The sequence below is a fragment of the Onychostoma macrolepis genome, chromosome 12 (genome assembly GCF_012432095.1).
Source record: "Onychostoma macrolepis isolate SWU-2019 chromosome 12, ASM1243209v1, whole genome shotgun sequence".
Taxonomy (NCBI): Eukaryota; Metazoa; Chordata; class Actinopteri; order Cypriniformes; family Cyprinidae; genus Onychostoma; species Onychostoma macrolepis.
Window position 1 is genome coordinate 22,622,577 of NC_081166.1, and position 27,016 is coordinate 22,649,592.

The 27,016-nt window shown below is 38.7% G+C and overlaps 1 protein-coding gene across 1 annotated transcript in view; it reads right to left on the reverse strand.

The window, feature by feature from the left end:
- grid1b (glutamate receptor, ionotropic, delta 1b) overlaps window positions 1–21,131 on the reverse strand; it is a 477,059-nt gene extending 455,928 nt beyond the window's left edge. The window contains exons 1-2 of the mRNA XM_058794196.1: window positions 20,766–21,131; window positions 17,774–17,929 (exon numbers count right to left, since the gene is read on the reverse strand). Coding sequence (XP_058650179.1) covers window positions 17,774–17,929; window positions 20,766–20,844 — 235 coding nt within the window. The 5' untranslated portion in view covers window positions 20,845–21,131. The remainder of the gene's footprint in view (window positions 1–17,773; window positions 17,930–20,765) is intronic.
- Between the last annotated feature and the right edge of the window lie 5,885 nt (window positions 21,132–27,016).

The window sequence follows — 27,016 nt, forward strand, 5'->3', positions numbered from 1 at the left end:
TTGAATGAGCACATTCAAGAGGATTACTTGAACCCAAAAGAAATTAGTCAACAAAGACACGTAAACCAAACACAAGAAATCTCTCAAATCAACAGGTTCAGTAAAACTATCACTGCAGATGTACAAAGAACAAATGTGTCATTGCAAATCAGTCAATAACAGGATGAAGCACACTTATAGAACTATAAAGAAAATCACACCTATTGACATATTGTATGAAGCGTTTCACTTGAGAATGCGCTGCAAACCATCATGGTGACCTTTCAGTGTTATAAATAAATTATGATGCCTATTGATGTGCATTTGCCGAGTCATCTGCCACAAGAAAAATACCATTTGTTTGATGTGTGCAATGTTTTAAGCACTACTTTTATCCTGCAGAGATAAGTAAATCATAAGTAAGCTGTCTTTCTGATAAGTGTAAACATTGTGATTCTATTAAAATGCTGCTGTTTTGAGCTGCCTGGATTTGTAGGGCCCTAGGTCAGACTATGGAAATGGGCCCCACTGGTATAAAACCTGCAGTGTTTCCCATTAATTACCTAGACTGTGGCAGCCTGTTACACTTCTTATAATAACATAAAAGGTCTCTAACATTGTGTTTTGCTCCATTGCACGCTTTCGAAAGTGAGACATGGCTTAGTGCCCTTATCAAATCGCAAAAGGCTGTGATTTAATTCAATATGTTTATATTATTAACTTTACACTCATGATCACCTCATGATCTGATGTTTTCAGCTTCTCAGAGTAGCTCACAGCAAACTTCATCTCTGCAGTTTAACGTGCATTTGGTAATATAATGTGCACCAGTTTTGCGTTATCTTCAGATATGCATAATTTCCTAAATTTTGGTGAACACAATCATTAAGCTACAGAATTTCATTAGATTTGTGATGAGATTCATTCATAAGCCTGTTTTCACAGAAAATGCAGTTTTCCTCCAAAAATAAAAGCTTGAGGGTTTAACGCACACAAGCCAAAAAAAAAAAAAAAAAAAAAAAAGTATTGCAATTTTCCACCTGTGAAGTAAAATAATATACTTATTATGAAATAATCATTTTTCATTCATTCATTCTTCTTAAAACACCAGTGTGAATGCAATGTAGTCTGAGACAATATATCACAAAAAAAATGAGGTTTGAAGCCGGTTTACGTCCAGGTACAAGTTAGTGCAAAGTGGTTCCCTTTCAATATAAAACTCCTTTTTCCTCTTCAACTGAAGCCGTTTCAATCACGCAGTGAAACTGCACGCCCATTGGTTCGTGCAGTGCTATAAAATCGAACCAATGGCTCGCTGGCAGTGCTGAGCGAGCCTATGGCTATGCAGCCCGCCATAGCCAGCCAAAATGGGCGGGGCCTCTGGCTATATAAGCGGCCGCTTCTCCGCCGCATCTCAGATTTCTTCTCTTCAGCGACGAAGGTTCTTCCAACGAGCCATGACGATTCAGCACCACGTGGCCTCCTTCAAGGAAGGGACTGTCCAACCGTCCAAGGCTTTCCAGAAAATGCTGGGCCTTATGGCAACAGCTTCACCAGTACTTCAGTTGGTCCTGCTTCACATGCGGCCCATCCAGTTCTGGCTGAAGCAGAGGGTTCCATCTGCGGCTTGGCATCACGCCATCGCATAACGGTGACTCGGGCCTGTGTATCAGCCTTGACCCGTTGGAGGGACCCCCTCTGGCTGAAGCAAGGTGTGATCTTAGACACGGCGCACAGAAGGAAGGTTGTCACGACAGAAGCTTCCAACAAGGGTTGGGAAGCACTGTGCAAGGGCAAACCGACCTTGGGTCTTTGGTCCGAAGAGGAGTTTGCACATCAACTGCCTAGAGATGCTGGCAGTGAGCCGTGCCTGTCAATTCTTCCTGCCGGACTAATACGCTCAGACAGCAGGTCCGTGGTGTCATACATAAATCACCAGGGCGGCCTCGTCTCGAAGCTCCTCTGCCCGCTGGCAAAGGAAACTTCTTGTTTGGGCTCAGACCAATCTGCGCTCACTGAAGGCGACACATGCAAGATGAACCAAGGAGCGGACATGTTGTCAAGGAACAACATCTCCTCAGAAGAATGGAAGCTCCACCCGCTCGCGGTTCAGAAAATCTGGGAAGTCTTTGGCAGAGCTCGAGTAGACCTCTTCGCCCCCGAAGACAATTCTCATTGCCCAATCTATTTCATGAAGAGCACGGATGCCCTGGCGCACGAGTGGCCCAGCCTCCCGATCTATGCGTTCCCTCCAATCGCTCTGCTACCGCAAGTACTCAGATGAGTCGGGGAACAACGGCACAGGCTTCTTCTAATAGCCCCCCTCTGGAGGAACCAGCTGTGGGTGTGGGAGTTATTCCAGCTGCTCGAAGCAGCCCCGTGGCCCATTCCCTAGAGACGGGACCTCCTCTCTCAAGCGAACGGCACGCTGTGGCATCCACGGCCCGAGTTATGGGCCCTGCATGTGTGGCCGCTCAACGGGAGCCTTTTGACCTCCCAGAGCGTGTCTTAAACACTATGGCAGAAGCTAAAGCCCCGTCTACCAGATGCCTCTATGCTCTGAAATGGTCTATTTTCTCAGCTTGGTGCCGAGACCGCAACTTAGATCCGGTTACCTCTGATGTATAAGTGGTTATTTCGTTTCTGCAGGAGATGCTGGATAAACAGCGTTCCCCATCCACCATAAAAGTTTATGCAGCAGCCATAGCGGCCTTCCATGCCCCTGTTGCTGACCGATCGTTGGGCAGGAATAGTGCGGTGGTCCAGTTTATATGAGGTGCCAGGAGAATTAACCCCCCGCGTCCTCGTACAGTTCCACCTTGGGACTTACCAACCGTACTAAGGGCCTTGAAAGGCCCCCCGTTTGAACCATTGCAATCCACGAGCCTCAGATCACTCTCATTTACAACCGCCCTGCTGTTAGTGCTGGCGTCTAAGAGCTGCACGCCTCAGTCACTTCATTCGAAGAAATCTGAGATGTGGCGGCGAAGCGCCATTTTGGTGGGCTATGGCGGGCTACACAGCCATAGGCTCGGTTCCCTGAGATATGGGAACGAGTACTGCGTCTGTAAGACGCTGTAAGGGAAAAACTCCTTTTTTCCTCTTCAACTGAAGCCTTTTCAATCACGCAGTGAAACTGCACGTCCATTGGTTCGTGCAGTGCAATAAAATCGAACCAATGGACGTGCAGTGTCGCTGCAGTACTCGTTCCCATATCTCAGGGAACCGAGGTTACGATAGTAATTTGGACATAAAACCACTGAAAGGGCTTTCTTTCTTTTTTAAGAGAAAGTGCTACAAAAACAATCACATTGTAAAACACTGCAAACTTAAGTGTAATTAATCTAAAATTGAATTACATTTTGAGTAACAACGCACAGTGAAAAGTGCATTGCACATTTTAGACTACGGTACTATGGAATTTGCTTATTTTGAAGAAAACCAAATTAAAATTGCATACTTTCCTGTGACAAGTTAAATGGAAGGAAACAAAGATTTTGAATGATAAAAATATTTTGCAGTGTAACAGATTTGCAGAAATGCTTTGCAAATTCATATTTTCAATTTACATCTCGACATACATTACATTTACATGTACGCATTTGACATATGCTTTTATCCAAAGTGACTTACAGTACATTTAAGCTGTATCTTATCAGTATGCTGTCAGTTTTTCTTTCCTTCCCCATATTATGCATAAGACAGTTTGACAAGCCTTATGCCTTGACAGACTCTGTTTCTGCCATGCAAACATTAAACAGCAAGCACACCAAAGACTCAAATAGTCATTAAGTATGCTTTTTCATTATTTTCTTCCTGTCAAGTGTGAGGATATTTGAGCAAGGTGTGCAATTTGTGGATAATAATACGATGATATCCACAAGCCGTGCTAATAGATACGGTACTGGAGTTCCCAGCAGTGCACTGCAGCATGAATAAATTATGCTGCGATAATGATTGTTGAACTGTTTGCTTATTTTATTTATACTGTTTGTTGTGTTTGCCGTCACTTTCACTTATTTGACAGAGCTCATCTTTCTCACTCTTATTATGGCTAAATGTGGTGGTATATGTGTTTGGATGTTAAGATTAGCATTATAGCTGTTCTACATTTACGGCGTTCAGGATTTTGTTGATTGGTGGAACATATAATGGGACACCTTTGGCCCCTATAGTCAACCATAACCATACCGAACACCCTGACATATAGCTATAAAATCAGCATTAATCTGTTAATTATGAAAACAAAATCAGTTAAGAAGCATAAGCATGGATTATATGTGGCTAGCAAGATTCAATGAGGGACTGCTTTAGTTTATATATTAAGCTTATACAATAAGGTTATTTGTTAACATTAATTAACTACATGTAAATTATTTGCATGTAAATGTAAATGAACTAAAAGTACAGTAACAAAAAGTAAAACTAAAAAGTACAGTGAATGGAATTTGCTATGCATGCAATTCAGAGTCAGATAAATGAGATATTATGGAAAATGAAGCTCAGCCTAATCCATAGGTTATTTAGAGTTCTTAAGTCTATTTTTAAAGATTTAAATCACATGGTTTCACTACTATAAAAATGGATGGATTCTATTTTCCCTTACCTGCTACCAGTCGAGCAAGTGTTGGCAGAAATCAGGACTAATGAAGCTGTAGTGTTAACATTATCTTGAATTAAGTGTCACAAAATATGAAAAATCGGTCACACTTTATATTAGGTGGCCTTAACTACTATGTACTTACATCAAAAAATAAGTACAATGTAATTATTGTGTTCATATTGTATTGCAAAACACTTTTGCTGTTTTGAGGTGGGATACGGGTAAGGTTAGGGACAGGTTTGGTGGTCTGGGTAGGTTTAAGGGTGGGTTTAGGTGTAAGGGATGGGTCAACAGTGTAATTATAAATGTAATTACAGAAATGAATTACAGATGTAACTATATATAGGTATTTTTAAAACTATAAGTACAATGTGAAAACATGTATGTACACAATAAGTGCATTGTACCAAATAATTAATTTAAATGTAAGTACATAGAAGTTAAGGCCACCTAATATAAAGTGGGACCGAAAAATCTTTTATAACCTTTATGACAAATTCTTGTGTTACTAGGGTTGTACGGTCAGCACCTAACTTATTAAGTAACATTTTCTTAGAAGAAGTCAGTTAAAATAGCTATCTTCTGCAATATTTAGCATTTCTTACTTTAGTTAGATTTTATTTGATTTTTTTCTTGCTGCTTGGAGAACAGGGCATCCCACAGGGGTGATGTTGCATCCCCCTGACTTTTAAGGGTGTTTAGTCCAGAGTGGAATCATACATCAAGAAGAGGCTCTCAATAAAAGCTATGGTCCCTCTGAGAACCTTTTACCCGACACACCCTCTGAAAAGGGCCTGAGATTCCTGTCCCTCTGGTATTTATTTATTTATTTTTTATCAACTTTTTATTTATTTTTTTTAAATCAACAAAACAACATCCACACAAACAAACAACAGGGAGGGGGGAACCAACAGACACACCATAACAATTTAAATTTAAATTTGCAGCAAAAAGGACAAAACAGAATTCACATGAGTCAATAGATTGACAACAATTGAACATTCCCAAAACGTGTGGAGAAAAGTACCTGCTGCTACAGTGTTACAGTTATAGGTCGATTGCAGTTGCATTTTAAACATATTGTAAGGAGTTTTGTATGCTCAATGGATGACTTTGAAATGCATAAGACGATGAGCCAAGTTTTTAAAAGTTAAGATTAGATTAGACCACACACTCTCCCAGTCGACCGATAAATCAAAATCTGCTAATTCACGATTCCAGATAGATTTAATAGAAAGAGACTTTGCAGCGTGATCATTAAGTTTACTATATATTAGAGAAACAGATGGCCGACCGGAGGGTGGTGCGATCCAATAGGATAAGGATAAGAGGAAATATGGGATACCCAAGGAATTCCATAGGCCTTGAGAGCAGAATGTAACTGAAAAAAGACAAAATATGATGATGCTGGTAAACAAAACTTAGTTCTTGAAGTGAGCAGAGTCCCTAGTTATCATATAAGTCACCGCATGTGTTTCTGCCCAATGTAGACCAAGAGGGCTGGACAGATGGCCAATTTCAACATAAAAAAATAAAGTTGTGCCATAAAGGTGTGTTACTACAAAATTTGAAAGGTCCTCCCATCAGACATTCCACCCTTTCTACAAAAAAAAAAGAAAAAAAAGAAAAAGGAAGTCCTTAGATGTAGTATTCTGGATTCTCCAAAGATCGATTACATTAAGTTCAGTGATAAATTTATTCAATAACTTAGAGGATGGGTTAGCTTTAAAACAGCATTAAAATCACCACCCATCACTAAAGGACAATCCATCTGCTCAAGTAATATATTGGAAATATTTGTGAAAAATGCACTGTCTGCCTCATTCGGGCAGTAAATGAAGACCAGTGCTAACCTGTCATTATGTATTTTACAGAGTATAAAAACAAATCTACCTTCATCATCATTCCCGGTATGTTCAATAGTTATATGTAACTTCCTATCAACTAAGATAAGCACCCCCTTAGTTTTATTAGGAGCACAAGAGAAGGATGCCAGTCTGTAATACTTGTTTTGAAAATGTGCCACATCGCATTGTTTTAACTGAGACTCTTGTATCAGGGCACAGGAAATCAATTTACGGTGCAAATATTCTAATATCTAATATCCGTACGCTTAATAGGAGAATTTAGGCCATTCACATTCAATGATAATATATTCAGAAAATGCATTGTGTGCTTGCAATGCCAAGATTCTGTCTAAGTGAAGATAAACAAAAGCAATGCCATACTGCCAGTATGTATCCTGGATACCAATCCACCTAGATGCATAGTTCTTTAAAAAGAAAAGCAGAATAAATAAAAGTACTGATGTCTGTTGAAGGGCATAGAAAAAAAGCAAAAACAAGGAATGACAAACAACTGTGTATAAAAACCAAAGCAGACCGCACATAGAGTGTAGGTCTGCATAAACAGTAGAAACAAATGTTGATGTGTGACCAGTCCACGTCAATGCAAGACATGTCCCCAAAAGGCCCACTGAGCCAAAAGCATAGTGATTGAACCTGCTCTCCATCAGCCCAAAGAATAATAATAATAATAAATAAAAATAAATCATTATTATTTACCAATCAGCGGACGAACGTACAGGACAGGGGCAAGATTCCAAAAAGAAATTAACAAGTGTCCATGGCCACCTTGTTATTGTCCTCTTCAGGGCAGTTAGGATCACCACAGACCTCATCGTTAATTTTCCCTCGTTAAGCTGAGAGGACGGAGACAGTAGCCTAAATCCTCCACCTTTTGAGGAAAGTCAAACATCATTATTGCCGCCGAAGGGTCACGTCATCTCCCCTACTGTCCCTCTGGTCTTTTAAGTGTGGTTTTGTGGGGGAGGGGGAGTTTTTTTTTTTTTTTTTTTACTTGAGAATGTAATTTAATGTATTCCTTATTAGTCATGTTTATAAACAATGTGACTTTATTTGGGCAGATTATCTTTAAATCTTTAAACTGGGACTTCAAAACTGACTTTTAAAACTTTGATTTGAAGCTAACATTATTGAAAATATAAGGTGCAAAACAAGAGAGAATGTACACTAACATATTCTATGTGAATGAACTACTAAATGTATATAGCAATGTAAATGATGTATTCAAATCAAAAATGGTTGTGGGAGCATAGCTGTGATTTGCAGTTATTGATGAAAACTGCTTCCCTGATTGGTGGAGCTCTCCTTAGGATTATGGGTAGTGTAGTTTTTCAAGAAGAATCCAGCTATTAACACATACACCTAACCCTAAAGATCCTTGCACACTGAGTCTGAAATTTTCATATGTGTTTTTTCTTATTCGTCATCCTAAAAATTTGTCATGCACAGAAAGCTTGCACACTGAGTCCGATGCGTATTAATTAATCAGTTGAGAAAAAATTTGCAAAACAGTACTAAATGGAGTTCTCAAGCAGTGAGAAAGATTTTGTTGTCCTCTCGCAACTTAAAAAGAGAAAAAGAAAGGAAATATTGGGTCCATCCAATCCAGAGATATCGAGAGGAAGGAGAGTTCCCCCTCCTTTATTAAGGAGCAGTGGGATTATCATGTGCGATTCAAAGTCTACTTCAGGATGTCAGTGGCTCAGTTTGATGCTTTGCTAGCGATACTAGTGCCACATATTAAAAAGAAGACCACCAATTTCTGTTAACTCAGTGTGCAAGGATCTTTACAGTGAGTTGTGCTGCGATACGAAGTGGATGAACTTGACAATTGCCATTCTGGATTTTGACGTTCGCTTGTACGGTAGCTCTGAAATCCAATCCGATTTTTTAAAAAAAATTTTTTTTTTTTTATGACGTACGAAAGTTTCGTAGGCAGTGTGTAAACATGATTGACACAACGTGAAGTTTTATTTAGTTTTCAATATGCGACAATTTCAAACTCAGTTTGCAATGGCCTTATCCCAAATTCTATGAATAAGCAATAAATAAGCAATAAATAAATGATATCAATACAATATATAAAGTATACATGCAATATTGTGAGAAAACAATTGATATATAGCTCTATCAACACAGCTTCAAAGTAAAACCACTTTTACTGGCCTCTTGTGGCTTATTACTTTGTTTGAAACTTCAACTAACTGAAAACATAACATTTTTGGCAACAAACTAAATATAGGAAAGCAGCCATTGTTGAAGCCAGACAGCATGTCATCATAGATGCCACTAGTAATTTCTTTTTTAGAAATATTATTCACTAGGGGCCTGAACAGTTTCTTGATCTAGTGATCAAAGTCACTAAATCAGCTACAGTAGTTGCTATCAAACAGGTCCAGACATGATTAACGTTCTTATCTTCACACAGGCGGATGGCAAAGAGTTGCTTTCAGTGACATCACAGGCTGATCGGATTTTTTATCTAAACACATTTGAAGCTCTCTCAACAAATCACTACACACTGGATCCATTTAAACAAAGAAAAGGTGAAGCTTACTCCCCGAAAAAGCGATTTGTCTCAGGTCAACAGGTCGAGTCTGAGTCAATTCGCAAGAAATGGTGATAAAGTCCAAGTTAAGTCTCACATATCAAGTTCTCAAAATTGTGCCTCAGTGCTACCTAAAGAGCCATCAGCCTTTTCTCACAGAAGTGTTTTATCAGGTACCATGCCTGACATGCTGTCTTTCCATTATAAAGCTGTACTGCACACAGATTAGATGCACTGCAATGGAAACTGGGAAAAGTTAGCAAATTAATTATCTCGGCAACTCGGCTTCGAAGCGCCGTCTGGGCTAATGGATGAAACCGTGGCACAGCCATAACAGTATATTTCTCTTCAGATAGGCCTAGGCTTGCACTTTCAGATGTTTATCCCTTCCTCAGAGATGCTTCTGGCTGTTTAAACTCTAGCCGTCGTATATGGATCAGTGAATCCTTCATAGCCTGATTAATTCCCCGCATTGTTTCCTCTCCCATGCAATGGACATCTTTCACATGAAGTGTCAGCCACCACTGACTGTAACGGTGTAGGGACGCAGTTCAATTGCTCAGGAGAGAGAGCTCAATCTCCTGATGCCATGATCCTGTGCATCCCTCTGCATCTCTGCTGCGTTTCATCTTCAGAGAGAACACATGAAGAGAGCGATGCTAAGCTCAGGCTTTGGATACTATTTACATTTATGCATTTGGCAGACTCTTTTATCCAAAGCAACATGCATTGCATTTTTAAGGTGGTATACATTTTTTTATCAGTTAATGCATTCCTTGGGAATGAAACCCATGACCTTGGTGTTGCTAGCACTATGTTCTACTGCTTGGGCTAGAGGAATGCAGATGCTACTATTGCTGGATTCTAGATTCTATTTTTCACTTTGCCATGATAACGTTGCAAAAAAGCAAAAAGCAAGTGTTCTCTCAATTTTAGTTGTATTTATTGTAAATCCTATCCATAACGGTTTTATAATGTAGTTACAGGTACAACTGCAGGCGTTTCTGATAATGCTCAAAATGAAAAAGAAAACGTGCTTGTGTCCTGCAGCGGATTTGGTTCATTTTAAAGCGGAGGTCACCGTGATTTTGACAGAAAGGATGCATCAGGATATTTTAAAATAGTTAAAGGTACATCTGGAGGCATTTCTGCTGATACTCAAAAGGAAAAAGAAAACGTTCTTGGGTTTAGAAATGGTTTTGGTTCATTTTAAAATCACAGTGATTTTGACAGAAAAGGATGCGTTCCAGAACCAAAACCTTTTGTCAATTCCGGTAGGAATATTCCAATCATAAACAAACAGAGTAGTAACATGAGTTGGGTGAGAAACTGAATATTGAGGATAGATTTACAATGTTTTGCTGACGGTATAAAATAAAGCAACGTTGTAAATTTACAATGATTTTAATTCACCTTTTATTTGTAAAGACTTTATAATTAGAATAATTTCTCTTCTCATCTTCAGAGTCTGGAAACATTAAAGTAGCATTAAATTTTAACCGTCAGTAGCAAATTGACATAGCATTAAGTGCAACTTTTTTTCATAGTAATATAGAAATTACCATATTTCATTCTTTCTACATATATATATATATATATATATATATATATATATATAAACACCTAACATAATTTAATCATCTTTGTTGATCTCTAGGAAAGCTGTTCAAGGACCGATAAAGATGTTGATCCAGGAACATGTCCTACTTGGCAAAATCACAGTAATTGTGAGTGATCCATGTGGAGAGCTTCTGACAGCGATTAGAAATGTCTTAATCAGCCAGCTTTCAAACACAGAACTGAGCCAAGTAATGAAGGCAATATCTGCAAATGACAGACAAATTCAAATTATGTTTCTGCATGAATAATCCAGTTAGGCATGAAAACATTCTACTCACAGAAATACGCAGGGTGCTGCCCAGGGTGTACAAATATGTTGTTTTTACAGGGACATTGTGTGGCAGTCAAATGGCTAGCCTTGGTAAGAAGGTAATTAACCTCATTTATTTGTGTTGAAAGTGCATTTAAGGTCCCATACTGGGCAATTTATTTCAAGAGTGAATCACAGAATCAGGGACCCTCACTAAAACAGGCCAGCAGCCATCCAGTGTCATTCTCTCTATGGTCAGTGGAGGATTGATGCTCGGCCCACACAGCCCAGAATAAGGGTCCATATGTTAGTTTGTCTCAAGTGTGTGTGGGCTGTTGATGTGTGTGTGTGTGAATACACACTTCTCCTTCATTTGTATGCATCCTACACACTCATGCTGATGTCTGCACAAAGAATGGTTTAAACCTGAGCAGTACAGGCCAAAAATATATGTGCAGGTCATTTCTCAAACCTCTAACATTAGCATCTCCTAATGGAGAGAAAGGTCCAAGGACTCGTCTTTCTCAGTGGCATCCAAATAACTCCATTACAACTCCACTGGAGCTGTGCAAGTCATCTCAGAAGCATGGGCAAGTACAGCAGGGAAGCCAACATGAATGTTTAGAGAGATCTGCCCTCTCTGAGCATCCATGGCAAGACACATGATATCAACCCCTGCTATTAGTATGAGCTATCAGCCACTATCTGTGTTGAGCGATTGATCGGAATATGCAAGTGTAACACCCATAAGATGTTTCACAGAGATTGCAGAGGATGATATCATCTGAATTAATAATTCACAAAAACAGTGTTATTCACACGCTAAGTCAATAGCAGTGTTTTAAAAAAGAACATCATATTTGACACATCAGGCTTTATAGTATTCAACAGGAGAATATGGAGCTCATATTCAAGGATGAAAAACACTTCAATTTTATTCAGAGACCCAAACTGAACATATGTAATTTGGTGCAGTTGGTGATTTTTATATGGCCAAAAAGTGAGATGAAATTCTGATAGCTTGTAATGCAAATAAATGAGATCTTTATAACAGAATAAAAGGCTACTAATGCATGTAAATACCAGCTATAATTCTATATCTCCCAATAATATGTCTTAGTAAGATGATGATTAAATGCTTAGTTTTATGATCAAAGCTCTGTAGTTTTTATCGTGTGGGGGGTGGGGAGGGTATAATGCATACCATAATGCAGTGCAATGCAATAAGATAATTAAAGCTGCAAGCAGAGTTGAAAGCGTACTCACACCTGGGCTCATCACCACTGAATGGCTTTAGGAAGACAGCGAACGGTGGGCAATATGCATTTAAAGTGGTAAATATAGAAAGAATATGTCAAAGTCATTTATATGTGCCAAACTTCCTGCTACCAGGTGGTGGCGCTATTGGATATTGGCATGTAGATGTCTTCAGCTTTTATCAAACATATGAAGTTTGGGGCAGATTGAACATGGTATGTTTTAGTTAGTGTAAAGTATGACATTTCCTGTTATCAACAGGTGGCACTATGATTATAAATGAATGTTGGCCTTTAGATGTCTTCAGGCCTTACCAACCATGTGAAGTTTGGTGCAGATTGGACATTGCATGTTTAAGTTAGTGTAAAACAAGTCATTTCCTGTTGCCAGCAGGTGGTGTGCTATGATTATAATGAAATCTTGGCCTTTAGATGTGTTCAGGCCAGGACTCTTATCGAACATGTGAAGTTTGAAGCAGATCGGACATTGTATGACTGAGTTACAACAGCTTCTATTTCCATGGCGAGACAACGAAATTTGTCACGCCGCCACGGACATGCCCTTCAATGAAATATCAAGATTTTCGAAATTTAACATCGCAAAGGCTTTCAGATCAGACTGACCAAATATAATGTCGATGTCATCAAATATGCATGAGGTGTTCGCTAGAGCGTAAAACATGCCACTTCCTGTTGCCAGCAGGTGTCGCTATGGCTATATCTGAATATGGTCATGGGCATGTGTTCAGGACAGGACTCTTATCAAACATGTGAAGTTTGGGGCAGATTGTATGCCTTGTATGCCGGAATTATAACAACAGATCTTCGCAATTTAACATTACAAAGGGCTTTAGATTACACTGACCAAATTTGGTGTTGAACTGTTTAAATCTCTAAGATCCCCACTTCTGAAACCCATATCAGATTTTCGCCACTTCTGGCATGTGTGCAAAGTTTCATGAGTTTTTGAGCATGTTTAGGCCCTCAAAAATGTGATTCATTTTGGAGAAGAAGAAGAAGAAGAACAAGAAGAAGAAGAAGAAGACGATTCTGAGCAATTCCAATAGGGTCATTGCACCACCGGTGCTCGGGCCCTAAATAAACATTCTTCAAAACCTGATGTATAATTATCAGTTGCTTTAATCCAATAAGTGTTCATCTTGAAATGTTACAATCAACTAAAATGCCTTTTACTTGCTACAAAGTATAAACAAATCAGATGACAGAAGAATGTAGAAGAATGTATACAGTATATAGCAGGTTTCTTCAACAAAGTTTTGAAGATTTGCATCCGATATGATACAGTCAGATTTACAGGATTAATATGGTGTATGTCTAATGTATTGTCTGTTTACAAGTTTACATTTTGCCACAATAACAATATCATAATTAAAAATAGCATAATAATACATTTGAACTTGTTTTTATTCTCACTAACCTTTAGTAAATGAGGGCATATATGCCTTATTATTAAATCTGCTCTCTGCATAATTGTTTGCTAAATATTCCAATATAAAAGCTTACATAAAGAAACTAGGTAAAACATTATGTCTTTCATAGTCACAGGAGCATATTGCATGTTAGTTGTATTTGTGCTGGTTAGCAGAAATAAAAGGGGCACCTCAGTCTCAGAATAACCACCATTTATTGAATTTGTATAAAGAAAAAAATAATTATGGCAAAGTCCAAGATTGAGAAGCAATAAGCTGGCCCTCTAATAATCCTATAACATAAAAAGTGCACAGTTTTGTAAGTGGCAGCTGCACTTAAATGTAGGAGTGATTTCCTTAAAAACCATTGCAACTCTGAACTCATGGCTTCAAGCAATGGTTGCCGACAGCTTAAACCATTTGGCTGTTTTTCTTTTTCTTGTGTGTTAAGGGTTTCCCTCAGCCCTTAAGGCTGGTGGGAGCAACAGTTGTAGAGAGAGAAGGTTTTTAAAATTTGTGAATGATTAAAGACAGGTACCTGTTTCCATATGACTTACTTTCACCGGACCAGATGAATAGAGATAGAGCTGTCTGGTCTGCTTTTAATTATGTCTTTGACAACTAGTTGGATAATTTGATTATGTACACAGTAAATGGATTATTTCAACTGAATTGTCTGTAAGTCACCCCAGGAAGCAATCAAACATGTGAAAGAATGACATTAAAAAACAGTTCACCCAAAAAATGAAAATGTGCAGAAAAAGTTCTCAGCCTCAGGCCATTTGAGAGGTAGATGAATTTGTTTCTCCATCAGAACAGATTTGGAGAAATGTAGCATTACATCACTTGCTCACCAATGGATCCTCAGTGAATGGGTGCCGTCAGAATGAGAGTCCAAACAGCTGATAAAAACAACACAATAATCCACAAGTAATCCAAACGACTCCAGTCAATCAATTAACTCACCGATTAGTCTTGTGAAAGTGAAAAGTTGCTTATTTGTAAGAAATAAAGCCATCATTAAGACATTCTTCTGGCCAAAATACAACTGCATAATCCATAATAACACTTATTTCAGAAAAAGTCTATCTCCTATTATTCTCTCACATCAAAATCCACTGTCAAATTTGTATAGAACATTTTGGACTGTGCATATTTCTATTCTGATTTAGATTAGATGACTTTTTCACTGGAGAAAGCAATATTATGGATAGAGGAATTGTATTTTAAGCAGAAGCAATGGTTCAAAGTTAAAAACATCTAAATGATAGATTTCAAAACATGCAGGTTTTTGCTTTATAAGATGTTAATTAATGGACTGGAGTTGTACTTTTATCAGCTGTTTGGACTCTCATTCTGACGGCACCTGCTCATTGCAGAAGAACCATTGGTGAGCAAGTGATGTAATGCTAAATTTCTCCAAATTTGTTCCGATGAAGACATCTTGAATAGCCCGAGGGTAAGAATCTTTTCAGTAAATTTTAATTTTTGGTTGAACTATTCCTTTAAGCAACTGAGCCACAACCATATTTGGATGTGGTTGTGACACAAATCAGAAGATATAAAGAAGATATATGTCCACACTATTGCTTTTCCAATAATAAAGCAATTGGAGTGCTATTACAAAGAAAGAAAGACTATGAAAACAGTATCTATGCTATAATAAATAAAAGGTCCTGCTGCATTTAGGGAGATTAGAGAGGTTTGGGGGCATTTCACACTTTTTTTGTGAGAGCAGGCAGTTTAGGTTAAGCTCCAAATCTTTATTGACACCATGAAAAACCTTGTGGGATTCATCTAGTGGGTTTCATTACACCATCTCCATTTGTTAGTAGGTTTTACACTTGGTGTTGAGTATAAAATGAGAGCCAGAGGATACGGCATGAAAGCATAACACATTTGTCAATTATAAATACACACGCGGCAAGTAATAAAAATTTGAAAAGGGTTAAAGTATTAATCTAAGATCAACTTCAGGCAATAGAATCAGGCAATAGGCAGCGATGTAATGAACAATTCACAGGAATTTCCTGTATTATTGATGTGAAGCACATAGTCATACCAGCTGATGATTCACTAATAGGCTATTTGACTACATCACATTATTCTGTATTGAGCACACAGAAAGTAAAATCTTAAGGAGTGAAAATTCAATAATAATGTTACTTTCTCGAGGTAAAAATTACAAAAGTGGATCTCAGGAAAGCATGTCTGAATCATATTTCATCCCAAATGCAACAAAAATGGTAATATGTGTTAATGTGTGTTACAGTGGTTAGCGTGGTCATTTTTGAGAGTCCAATGAAAATCATCATTAATACCAATGATGAGTATGAGTTGTATGCATGAGTTATTTTTTTATTTTTTTTTATTATTATTTTTTAAATGTTTGATTACCAACATTCTTCAAAATATATTGTGTGTGTGTGTGTGTGTGCATGTGTGTATGTGTGTTTAACATAAACATTATTATTATTATTATTATTATTAAATATTTTGGGGTGGACTATTCCTTTACTCCTTTTGAATAGAAATTTGCATTATTTACATTACATCAACATTTATATGAAAAAAAATAATTTATTTGAGAATGTATTCATTTATTTGAAATCATTTGTAACACACTTTTGATCAACTGAATATGTCCATGCTGACTGAAAGCTTTCTTTCCAGTATTGCATATAAACGCATAAGTGCTATTTTGTGTGTTATAGGACCATTAAAAGTGTTTTCATTGTGGTGATATTTCTCTCTGCTAATTTGGTGATCCAGACACATGCTTGACAGGTTTCTTAAGAGTCACCCTTTAATACCACAGAATGAAAAAGTCGCTCTGCTGCTTAATAAAACGAGGCCCAATGCTTTCCTCCAACACATCTCAGCACACAATGTGGTCTACTGTTACCATTTTGAGATGGCAACTGTGACCACTAAAAAGAACTCCATTGGCTGTCTTGAATGGCCTGGAATCTATTCACAGAGCCAAAATCAACAGGGCATTCAGTCAAGAGAGCACAGTATCACTGTGCTTAGGTACTTACACACTGCCCTGCATTTCAACCACACCACCATGACAACACATTCATGCAGAAGAGCACACATATCCGGATATTGCCAGATAATCGCAAAAACAGATGTCTAGTAGCAAAAAATTTTGAACATTTGAGTGGTAACTCCAAATAAATAAAGCTGAACATTTCCTGAACATTTCAAGCACCAGTGAGACGCTATGAAGGTTTATCTCTGGTGTGCGAAACAAATCAACATAGAATAAGACAGTTTCATTCTAGATGTTAACACCAGCTATATTAAAAAGAGTTAAGTTCCCCTGTGCCATATGCAACGTCATATGGTGTTGTCAGAATAAGTATGTTCTCCGAGTGTGCTCATGTTATTCCTCAGGTCGACATGGTGACATGTGGGAAATAAAACACCTCACCAAACCAACCTGAAAGACACCTATTACACTGAAAGCAAAGAACTGTGGAAAACTGCACGTAGACTTGACAAAACAGTGAGTACTTGATGATTGCAGACTAGTTGATAAAGGTCCAAGTAATAGCAGAGGAAGAAGAATGACAAATAAAACCTTAGCAAAGATTGCACTATACCAGTGTCAATAGCTCACTTAGATTGATCCCAGTGATATATTTCCAAAACCAATCACAGAATATTGTGATGGAGGATATTTTCTAATGGAAATAATCATGGCCATCATCATCACCATCGTCTTCACCGTCAATCATGGCATCATTAACTGCCATTAGTCCATTCAAAAGAAGACATTCTCTTTTTCCTCGCCTTTCAAAATGATCTTTCGGAAAGCTCAGGCTTCAGAGCACTCATCCTCAACTGCAATTATGTGGAAAATTGCTATTGAATCCAGCTTGACTCAATACCTCCACCTAGCTCTTCTTTCACAGAAGACACCAGACTGTGGGGAAGCTTCAGGTGGAAGTCTTTGAACCCAAACGTCACCATTCATGCTGGCATTAAACAAACACACGTACATTTTCAAGACATCTTGGCTTGCCGTAAGCACGCTCTGAACAAAAGCAGAAACCCTGGCGATGTGTGTGATTTTGACTCGGTGATGTCTTGTTGGAGGGTTACTCAAACTGCCAGACAACAACTTGCATGTAAATTTTTTAGAATGTACACACAGACATCAGGGAATGATGCAGTTCGAGAGTCAAGAGACATAACACGATGATTCACTCACCTTCCTGGACTGCCTGAAAGGGGTTGTTGGGTTCGATATATTTTATGGAGTGGGTGATTTTCTCGCTCTGCAAAATGTCATCGTTGAGGCTGAGGTCAGAGATCGCCAACTGAAACACCTCATCATCCCGTGCTGCGTTCTCCTCAAAAATGGCACCTGCGGGCATGTGCAGATCGTTATCTGATGGGTCTTACTGAAGCGTACAAAGAAACCGAAGCAATTGCTAATTTGCATACAGAGGGCAACTGACTTGCTTGGCTCATCTTGCTCACAGGCCTATTAATTTATAAACATTTACATTTATCCATTTGGCCGATGCTTTTATCCAAAGCCACTTAAAAGTGCAGTCAAGGTACTTATTATTGTTTTTATCAGTGTGTATGTTATCTCGGATTGAACACATGACCTTGACATTTCAAGCGCTATGCTCTACCAGTTGAGTTATGGAAACCCATCCTACAGAGAGCTCAGGGCTAAAATAAGATTGTTGTTTGTTTCACTAGATACAAATAAGATAAAAAATACATCTGATATTTCCTCATCGCCTTTTGTTTAATAAAATAATGAGCAATGAAACATATTTAATATGAGATTAATGGTGAACAAATAACAGAAGGGTCAAAAAAGTTGCATTTGTTTCATTTCAGGGCTCAGTAATAAGGATTGTTGGTGAATTCTGATGATTATGTCAGGTAATGTTACAACTGTCTAGCATAGAAAAAAGGGTAACCTAAAATATTTAAATTGACTGGTGTTGACTTTTTTTTTTTTTGTCCAGTCCCTTGCCAGTGTTTACCACTTAGCCAGTCTGGACCCCACTTTAGTGTGAGTGTCTTTAACTATGTACTAACATCTGAATTAATAATTTGATTTAAATGCACTTGTTGTGTACATATATGTTTTTACACTGTAATGATATTAAATATAAAAAATGCCAGCATTTAATCACATCTGTAATTAATGTTTTACCTAGTAATTACGTCTACATCTGTTTTGTAATATAACATGAACACAATAAGTATGTCAAAACAATGGTAATTACATGCAGTAGTAGTTAAAAGACAGCTAATATAAAAACATAAAATGGGAATAAAAATCCTTACTGTTAAGCATTTACATTCCAAGCAGGTGCTAATCAACCTACAATAAAGCTGTGCAACAAGTTGCATGTAGATTAATTTGTATTATGGCAGCTTAACGTATTTAAATTTAAGCATGATATCTGAAAATGGTTTTAGAGAGATTGAGAGGCCTAATTTATGTTTGGCCAAAATGTACCCATCTTCTCTACCTGTGTTAGAGGAGCCCAATAGGATGGGCAGGTAGACAGGTAGAATCTGGTTGATGTATCACTGCAGTGTTCATCTTATTTAGCAGAAATAGGGGTGTCGCATCTGTTCATTCCAGTTGCCAGTGAGAGCAGCCCTGATCCACACTGCCTGTACTAGCCTTCCAATTACCAGTTTTGGATGGCCATTGCCTCTGTAAATCACCACGCCGCCCTGAAAATCACTTCATGTCACCCTCTCCATTCAATGGACGGCCCTATTTTTCTTTTGCCCTTCAGAGCCAAATTTGGTCAGGATGATAACATGAGCGGATGTGACAAAGTGGACGTATTGGGCACTGGAGAGGCTGGAATTTGTTATTTCACCTGCGCTGTGCACCTTTGAGTCCTGCTTATTGCACGGCCTCAGATACGCCCTCGTCTGCACTTAAAGGTAAGAGCTGGATGAAAACGTTGTAAGACCTCATTTTTAAAGGTGGTGATGGAAGTGTATTTTCTGACCTAGACACATGCAACAGGTAGGTAAACTGAATTATCTGAGAACAACCTGTAGATATATTTCTTTGTGCATAGGGATATAGCATCAATTCACTCTGCATATTGTATCTACCACAGTACAGAACATGTCAAATGCATTCAATACATGTGATTTCAACGTGTGAATGCCTGATCTATCTAAACTGTTTTCTTGAATCATCCCCAAGATCTTGGTCAAATATACTGGGCAGCAAATTACCTACGACATAGATTGCATAAAACAAGCCAAAATCTGATTTGTTATTTGTAAGCTAGTTGAGGTAAATATATGACAACCGACTCCACTGGGTCTGTTCTGGCAATCCGAAACGATGTGTTTTTGATATAAAAGGTTAGAATAACAAGTAATTCTGTTGAAGGCCAAACAGAATTCAGAGACAAAACTACTGCAGAATCGCCAACGACAAATACGGTGGCTTATTTTCACAGATTCCACTAAATATTCTTTTTAATGAGGAAACGGCTGATTCGATACGATAAATGAGAGTTTGGATCTGAGTTCTTCGTGACAACTGAATAGAGCCACAGCCGCCCTCCCCAGCAGCCCCTCTTCCTCCTCTTTGCTGCTGTTGGAGAGCCAAAATCTTTCTTTCCTCACGTTTGGTGAGATAATCAGAATGCACAGGGTGTCCGGCACATGCAAAGGGGATTGGTTAAGATGACATTTACGGCCTGGGATAGCCAAGAATAAGCATTTGTCCTCTTGTCATTTATTTACTTCAGCATCCTTTATTAAGATTTCCCTCACGTTCCATACAAAGTTCAATCTTATAGATGGGAGGGGGAGAGCAACCCACACACATTGGCTTACTCTGCTTTATGACAGACGCCTCCTGTTTTTCCAACTTACCTGGAATCTGTGATTTACACAATTAAACGTTCCTCGTGAACTACCTGCTAAGACTGGAATTAGATTAGTCTTGTCCATGCATCAGTCAGTGCAATGGATCTATCGGCAATCTGAACAAGAGAGACGTTATCATCACAAGTGGTCTGCTCAATTGATATTCAGCCCGATGAGCAGGGCACATGCTTATTTTCAATGCTTATTAACAATGGATATTTCACGCCGACCCCAACAACACACTTCCCTTAGAGTCCTCATTCTGGATGGCGCATTCATTATCATTTGCAACAAATAAAGGCTTTGAACAGCTCACTCCTTACCGATGTGAATGATGGAGTCGGCTCCCACCGAATTGCATTGCAATATCCCAAAAGAAAGGCATATAATCAACAATTCCATCTCCGCTTCTCTCCAAAGCCGCGCATCCACACGGTCCTCAGATGTCCGTAAATTCCCAGTGAGTGAGAAAAGTACGTCAAGGGATAGCAAATGCACCTGTGATAAACCAAAAAGTGCGCCGGCGCTGAAAGAAAGCGCTAGTGCGAGGAACACTGTGAGGGAATACGGGGGAAATCAGGAAGGAGAAAGGCAGGTCGCCTGTTGGAGGGTAACGGTCGCTTCAGGATCCGGCGCGTTCGCTCCGCAGGTCTCGCTCTCGCGCGGTGCTCGCGGAGTCTGAGACACATCACAAACTCCAAACTGCGGAGGAGGGACACCCCCGCGCGCGCGCGCCCTCGCTGGCTTGTTCGCTCGTTCCAGAGGGCGAGCGCGAGCGCGCGCGCGGAGAGATGGAATTCGGCGCCAAGCCGGAGAAGGGGACAGCACTAAACATGCATGCAGCTGCCTTAAGAAGACATTACTGCTTTTGCGTTCCGTCTGAGCAAATCCTTTGGTCTCTGTAAACATGCATCATGACTGGTAAAAATCGCGTCTCGCCATCTTTACGCGATTTTCGCCACACGCGTAGCGTTTTCAAGTTAAAACAGCTCAACTTTTAAGAACGAGACCCCTGCGTTCTGCTCCATTCCTGTGCTTGGTCTTTTTAAACGCGGCATGTTTACATAGATTTCCACCTGTGAAAGCATGGGAAAACCGAACGTGGGGAGAGAAATGTGGAAAGCCGGCGGTTCACCGAGTCGTCGAACGAAGCGGTAACTTTCTTTTGAGTGTTCAAGTGTGCTGTTGATTCATTCTCTGTTTATTTTATCGCTGATATTACTGGACGTTGAATTACAGTTCGTAAACATACATGTAGCTGCCAATGAGGACGCTATTGATGGTATATTCGCAGAGATTTCCACATGGGAGAAATGAATGTGGAGATGGTGCTTCAATGTTTCGTTGCGCGCACAAGGAAACGATAACTTTCTTTCGAGTGTTAAAGTGTGCTTTAGATCATTTCTCGCTTGTTTTACCGGATAATGCAGCACAGATAATCGTTGTGCAATGTCACGAAGAGGAATCGACCTTCCCGCGGCGCGAGACGGAGCACCGCTGTCAGAAGTCCGAGGAAATTCTCCACATAAGGCGCGTTTCTCTCTGTGAACAAGGTTTCATTCAGACACGGTGTTTAGATATTGTAAGGACGTGTTGCAGAGACGATCGTGCCGGTAAAGATTGGAACTGTGGGCTGTGTACAACATACTGCCGTTTTCATGATGTTCTTTGTATTTCAAGGTTTCCTTGCACTGTATGTAGAAGGGTTTCTAAATGTATCACAGTAAAAGGATGTTTGTCAGGTTGTAACACAAATTAGCTAACTCCATTCATGTCAAAACATTATTTAGCTCCTTAGGTAATAACTGCACAGTTTTACTTTTTATAATGTAAGACGTGCGGCATTTTGACAAAATGCTCTTGTGTTGGTCTCATACGGTTTTTTTTTGTTGTTGTTGTTGTTTTTTTTGTATGGTTTGAAGTTTATTTGATTTTAACCTTTAATTTGAGGTGTCGGTATGCTATGTATCTTCTTAACTTTTAACATGTTGATATCAAAGGGCAATGGAATGAGAGCAGGTTTATGGAGAGCTGAAAGTGAAGCGAAGAAATTGAACTTCAGAGAGAGAAATGAAGAGCAGCGCTGGATTGACTCATCCACTGAACAAAGACTTCATCAGCAGAGACGGAACATGATATTCTTACTCTTACAATTAAAGGATATTTCTTGCGGTTGAATATAAGAACAGAAATGTCCCTTAATTGTTTGGTTAAGTATATGTGATGTCTTTCAGCACCACACACCGGTGGACAGCTCCCGTAAGCTCTGTCGGTCACAAACAGAATTACAATGGATCAATCATCAAGCTCCAAGCACTGAGCCCTCTCCCTTTCATGTTCATATCTGCATCGAGCACAGTGTTTCAATTTTACGTAAACCAGTTTTTCTAATCTAATTATTCTTGCAAATGGTCTGGAAGCATTCGAAATAAATATAATGTAGCAATGTGATGCTACCTTTACGCTTGTTGTAAAAGAAAAAAGAAAAATAAATAAATAAATATTTATTATATATAAAAATAAAACCTTTAAACCCGACATCTGTTTTCTCGTACTATGTTGGCAGGTAATGTATATTGATCGCACGGAACTGTCTTTCTGTGATTAGATTCAGCAGAAACCAAATGATTAAAATCATTCTTAGCGGATCAATGCGTTATACATAGCATCAGCAATGTTATTTCATTTAGCAAATCAATCATTATGCATAACACATATATCGCAAATGTGTGTTCAGATGTGCTATATAACGCACACCATCCCTCATCTATAGCACAACATCACTGATACATGTATAGCAGATAAGTCATTTTATATAGCAGCTGTGTTGTAGAGGGGGAAGTGTGTCTGAACCCTGCTGGAGTAAGTGGGGGTAGCCAAACCGCTGGTTTGCGGTTGTTAGTTGGTTTTAGCTGGACATAGCTGGTCTCCCAGTCTGGTGTTCAGCTGCTTTTGGTGCTTGCAAGCCATGCATCAAAGATCGTGTATACGAGATAAATGCACAAAACGCCACCACAGTCATAATTACAAGTGAGAAACTAAGTGAGTTGGGGTCGTCAGTGAGTAAATATGTTGTGCAGAGTGGATTGCATCATCTGTATTGACGGTAAATTTGTTGAAATTGACGTATTTAGAATAGCCATACGATATAACGATTAAATTTACAAAATAATAACAATAGAATAGAAATGGTATGCCATTGTTGCCATCTATCTATCAGTGTGTGTTTGTGTGTAAACGCTGCTGTTGTGGAAGTGAATGCAGCTGTGGCAGTATTGTGATTAATGTCTGAGTGTATGGGGTAAGAAGGCCTGTAATAGTGTTCCAGCTGAATTAACTACCTATATGAGTGCAACTAACAGCAGCGAAAAAGCAAACACATATGCCAGTCCAAGGATGATTTATGCAAATTAATGTGCATATGATCTAAATAAACCTCTCTGCAGTAATATTGAAGCATTATTTGGTTTTGATTGTTTGAGGTCTTTTTTTTTTCTGTCCCAACTGGCTTTATTTCCAAAAAAGCTATTCAACTTTTAAACCTTATTAAAGTTATAATAAAAATGTGTTTTTCCTGTATAGTTTATAATTGAAGCAAAGCTTCATAATTAAGTTTACTATTGTGAATCTAGAGTGTCAAATATGTACAGGTGCATCTCAATAAATTAGAATGTTGTGAAAAAGTTCATTTATTTCAGTAATTCAACTCAAATTGTGAAACTTGTGTATTAAATAAATTCAATGCACACAGACTGAAGTAGTTTAAGTCTTTGGTTCTTTTAATTGTGATGATTTTGGCTCACATTTAACAAAAACCCACCAATTCACTATCTCAACAAATTAGAATACTTCATAAGAGCAATAAAAAAAACAAAAAACAAAAAAAATAACATTTTTTAGTGAATTGTTGGCCTTCTGGAAAGTATGTTCATTTACTGTATGTGTACTCAATACTTGGTAGGGGCTCCTTTTGCTTTAATTACTGCCTCAATTCGGCATGGCATGGAGGTGATCAGTTTGTGGCACTGCTGAGGTGGTACGGAAGCCCAGGTTTCTTTGAAAGTGGCCTTCAGCTCATCTGCATTTTTTTGGTCTCTTGTTTCTCATTTTCCTCTTGACAATACCCCATAGATTCTCTGTGGGGTTCAGGTCTGGTGAGATTGCTGGCCAGTCAAGCACACCAACACCATGGTTATTTAACCAACTTTTGGTGCTTTTGGCAGTGTGGGCAGGTGCCAAATCCTGCTGGAAAATGAAATCAGCATCTTTAAAAAGCTGGTCAGCAGAAGGAAGCATGAAGTGCTCCAAAATTTCTTGGTAAACGAGTGCAGTGACTTTGGTTTTCAAAAAACACAATGGACCAACACCAGCAGATGACATTGCACCCCAAATTATCACAGACTGTGGAAACTTAACACTGGACTTCAAGCAACTTGGGCTATGAGCTTCTCCAACCTTCCTCCAGACTCTAGGACCTTGGTTTCCAAATTAAATACAAAACTTGCTCTCATCTGAAAAGAGGACTTTGGACCACTGGGCAACAGTCCAGTTCTTCTTCTCCTTAGCCCAGGTAAGACGCCTCTGACGTTGTCTGTGGTTCAGGAGTGGCTTAACAAGAGGAATACGACAACTGTAGCCAAATTCCTTGACACGTCTGTGTGTGGTGGCTCTTGATGCCTTGACCCCAGCCTCAGTCCATTCCTTGTGAAGTTCACCCAAATTCTTGAATCGATTTTGCTTGTCAATCCTCATAAGGCTGCGGTTCTCTCGGTTGGTTGTGCATCTTTTTCTTCCACACTTTTTCCTTCCGCTCAACTTTCTGTTAACATGCTTGGATACAGCACTCTGTGAACAGCCAGCTTCTTTGGCAATGAATGTTTGTGGCTTACCCTCCTTGTGAAGGGTGTCAATGATTGTCTTCTGGACAACTGTCAGATCAGCAGTCTTCCCCATGATTGTGTAGCCTAGTGAACCAAACTGAGAGACCATTTTGAAGACTCAGGAAACCTTTGCAGGTGTTTTGAGTTGATTAGCTGATTGGCATGTCACCATATTCTAATTTGTTGAGATAGTGAATTGGTGAGTTTTTCTTAAATGTGAGCCAAAATCATCACAATTAAAAGAACCAAAGACTTAATACACAATTAAGTGTACAATTACTTAATACACAAGTTTCACAATTTGAGTTGAATTACTGAAATAAATTAACTTTTCCACGACATTCTAATTTATTGAGATGCACCTGTATATATATATATTTTTTTTTTTTTTTCAATTAGCGTCGCTTTTAAAACAGAATGATCCTTCTTCCTTCTTGTATATGCATTTTTTAAAGTGAACCGAGATACTGTTCTAACTGTGAATGCCACTGAAGTGTTAAATTAAACAGGCACCGAGGGTGCAGTGGCTTCATATCTGGACCAAACAAATTATAACTTGCTCACACATTGTCATAAAATATCAGCACACGAGCCACAAAGCCCAGAACCCTTTCTGTGATGCTGGGTGACAGTTTGTGGCACTGGTGAGTGATGAATGCACAATCACATTGTCATTTGAACCAAACTGATGGAGACAGAATTGCATGGCATGTTGAGCTCCTGTGAATGATTCTGTTCGGTTTAAAAGATTATCTGAATGTCTGCCAATCAACAAAGAATATTTAGCATGTTTCAGTGGCCATACATGTTGTAGTGGATATTGTTTAAATGGCCGCTCTGAGGAAAATGTTGGTTCCAGAATGTAACAAAACTGACTGAGTCTCCATGATGCAGGTACTATCGAAGGTTAGACTGTGAAGTGGCATAGAATTGACGAAACACACACACACACAAAAAAAATAAAAGACTTGTAAAAAGCATGAATTTATATGATATACAGTATATACCAGATTGGGTTTCCTAGACCTGTAACAATAACAATAACAGAACCCTCTTTGATGTTATAGATCCATTTTTATATGCTACATTTCTACAAATCTTTTCTGATGAAGAAATAAACTCATCTACATATTGGATGGCCTGAGGGTGAGTACATTTTCAACTGATTTTCTAATTTTCATTTTTGGGTGAACTGTTCTTTTATATGTTCCTTTATATTATAATGATGTTATAAAGAACCTTTTAAATAGTGCCTGGTTTTACAACACCTTATAGCCTCTATTATGTTTGCATTAAAAGTGACAGCAAGTTGGGTCAATTAGGTACTTTTATTTTTTATTGACATGGGAAATTGTAGCAAAAATGAAAGTGCTCTGTCAGTTATTAGCTGTATACATTACTTATTGATAACATTTGACATTTTATTGATATTAACAATTACATAAAACAAATAGAAACACAAAACTGATGTCTTTATGTCCATCATTATGTGTGTATTTTGATGTAACCGAGTGGCAGTTTCTCTCTCCACATGATGAGGTTGTGACAGCATCTGTCTGGATACAAATACACAAATAAGTTAAGAGTCACAGTGTGTCTTCCATTTTTTTTTAATTTATTTTTTATTTAATTAATATTTTTCCTTTTGTATTATTATGTTTATGAAGGCCACAGGTATCCATTGTAAATGGACA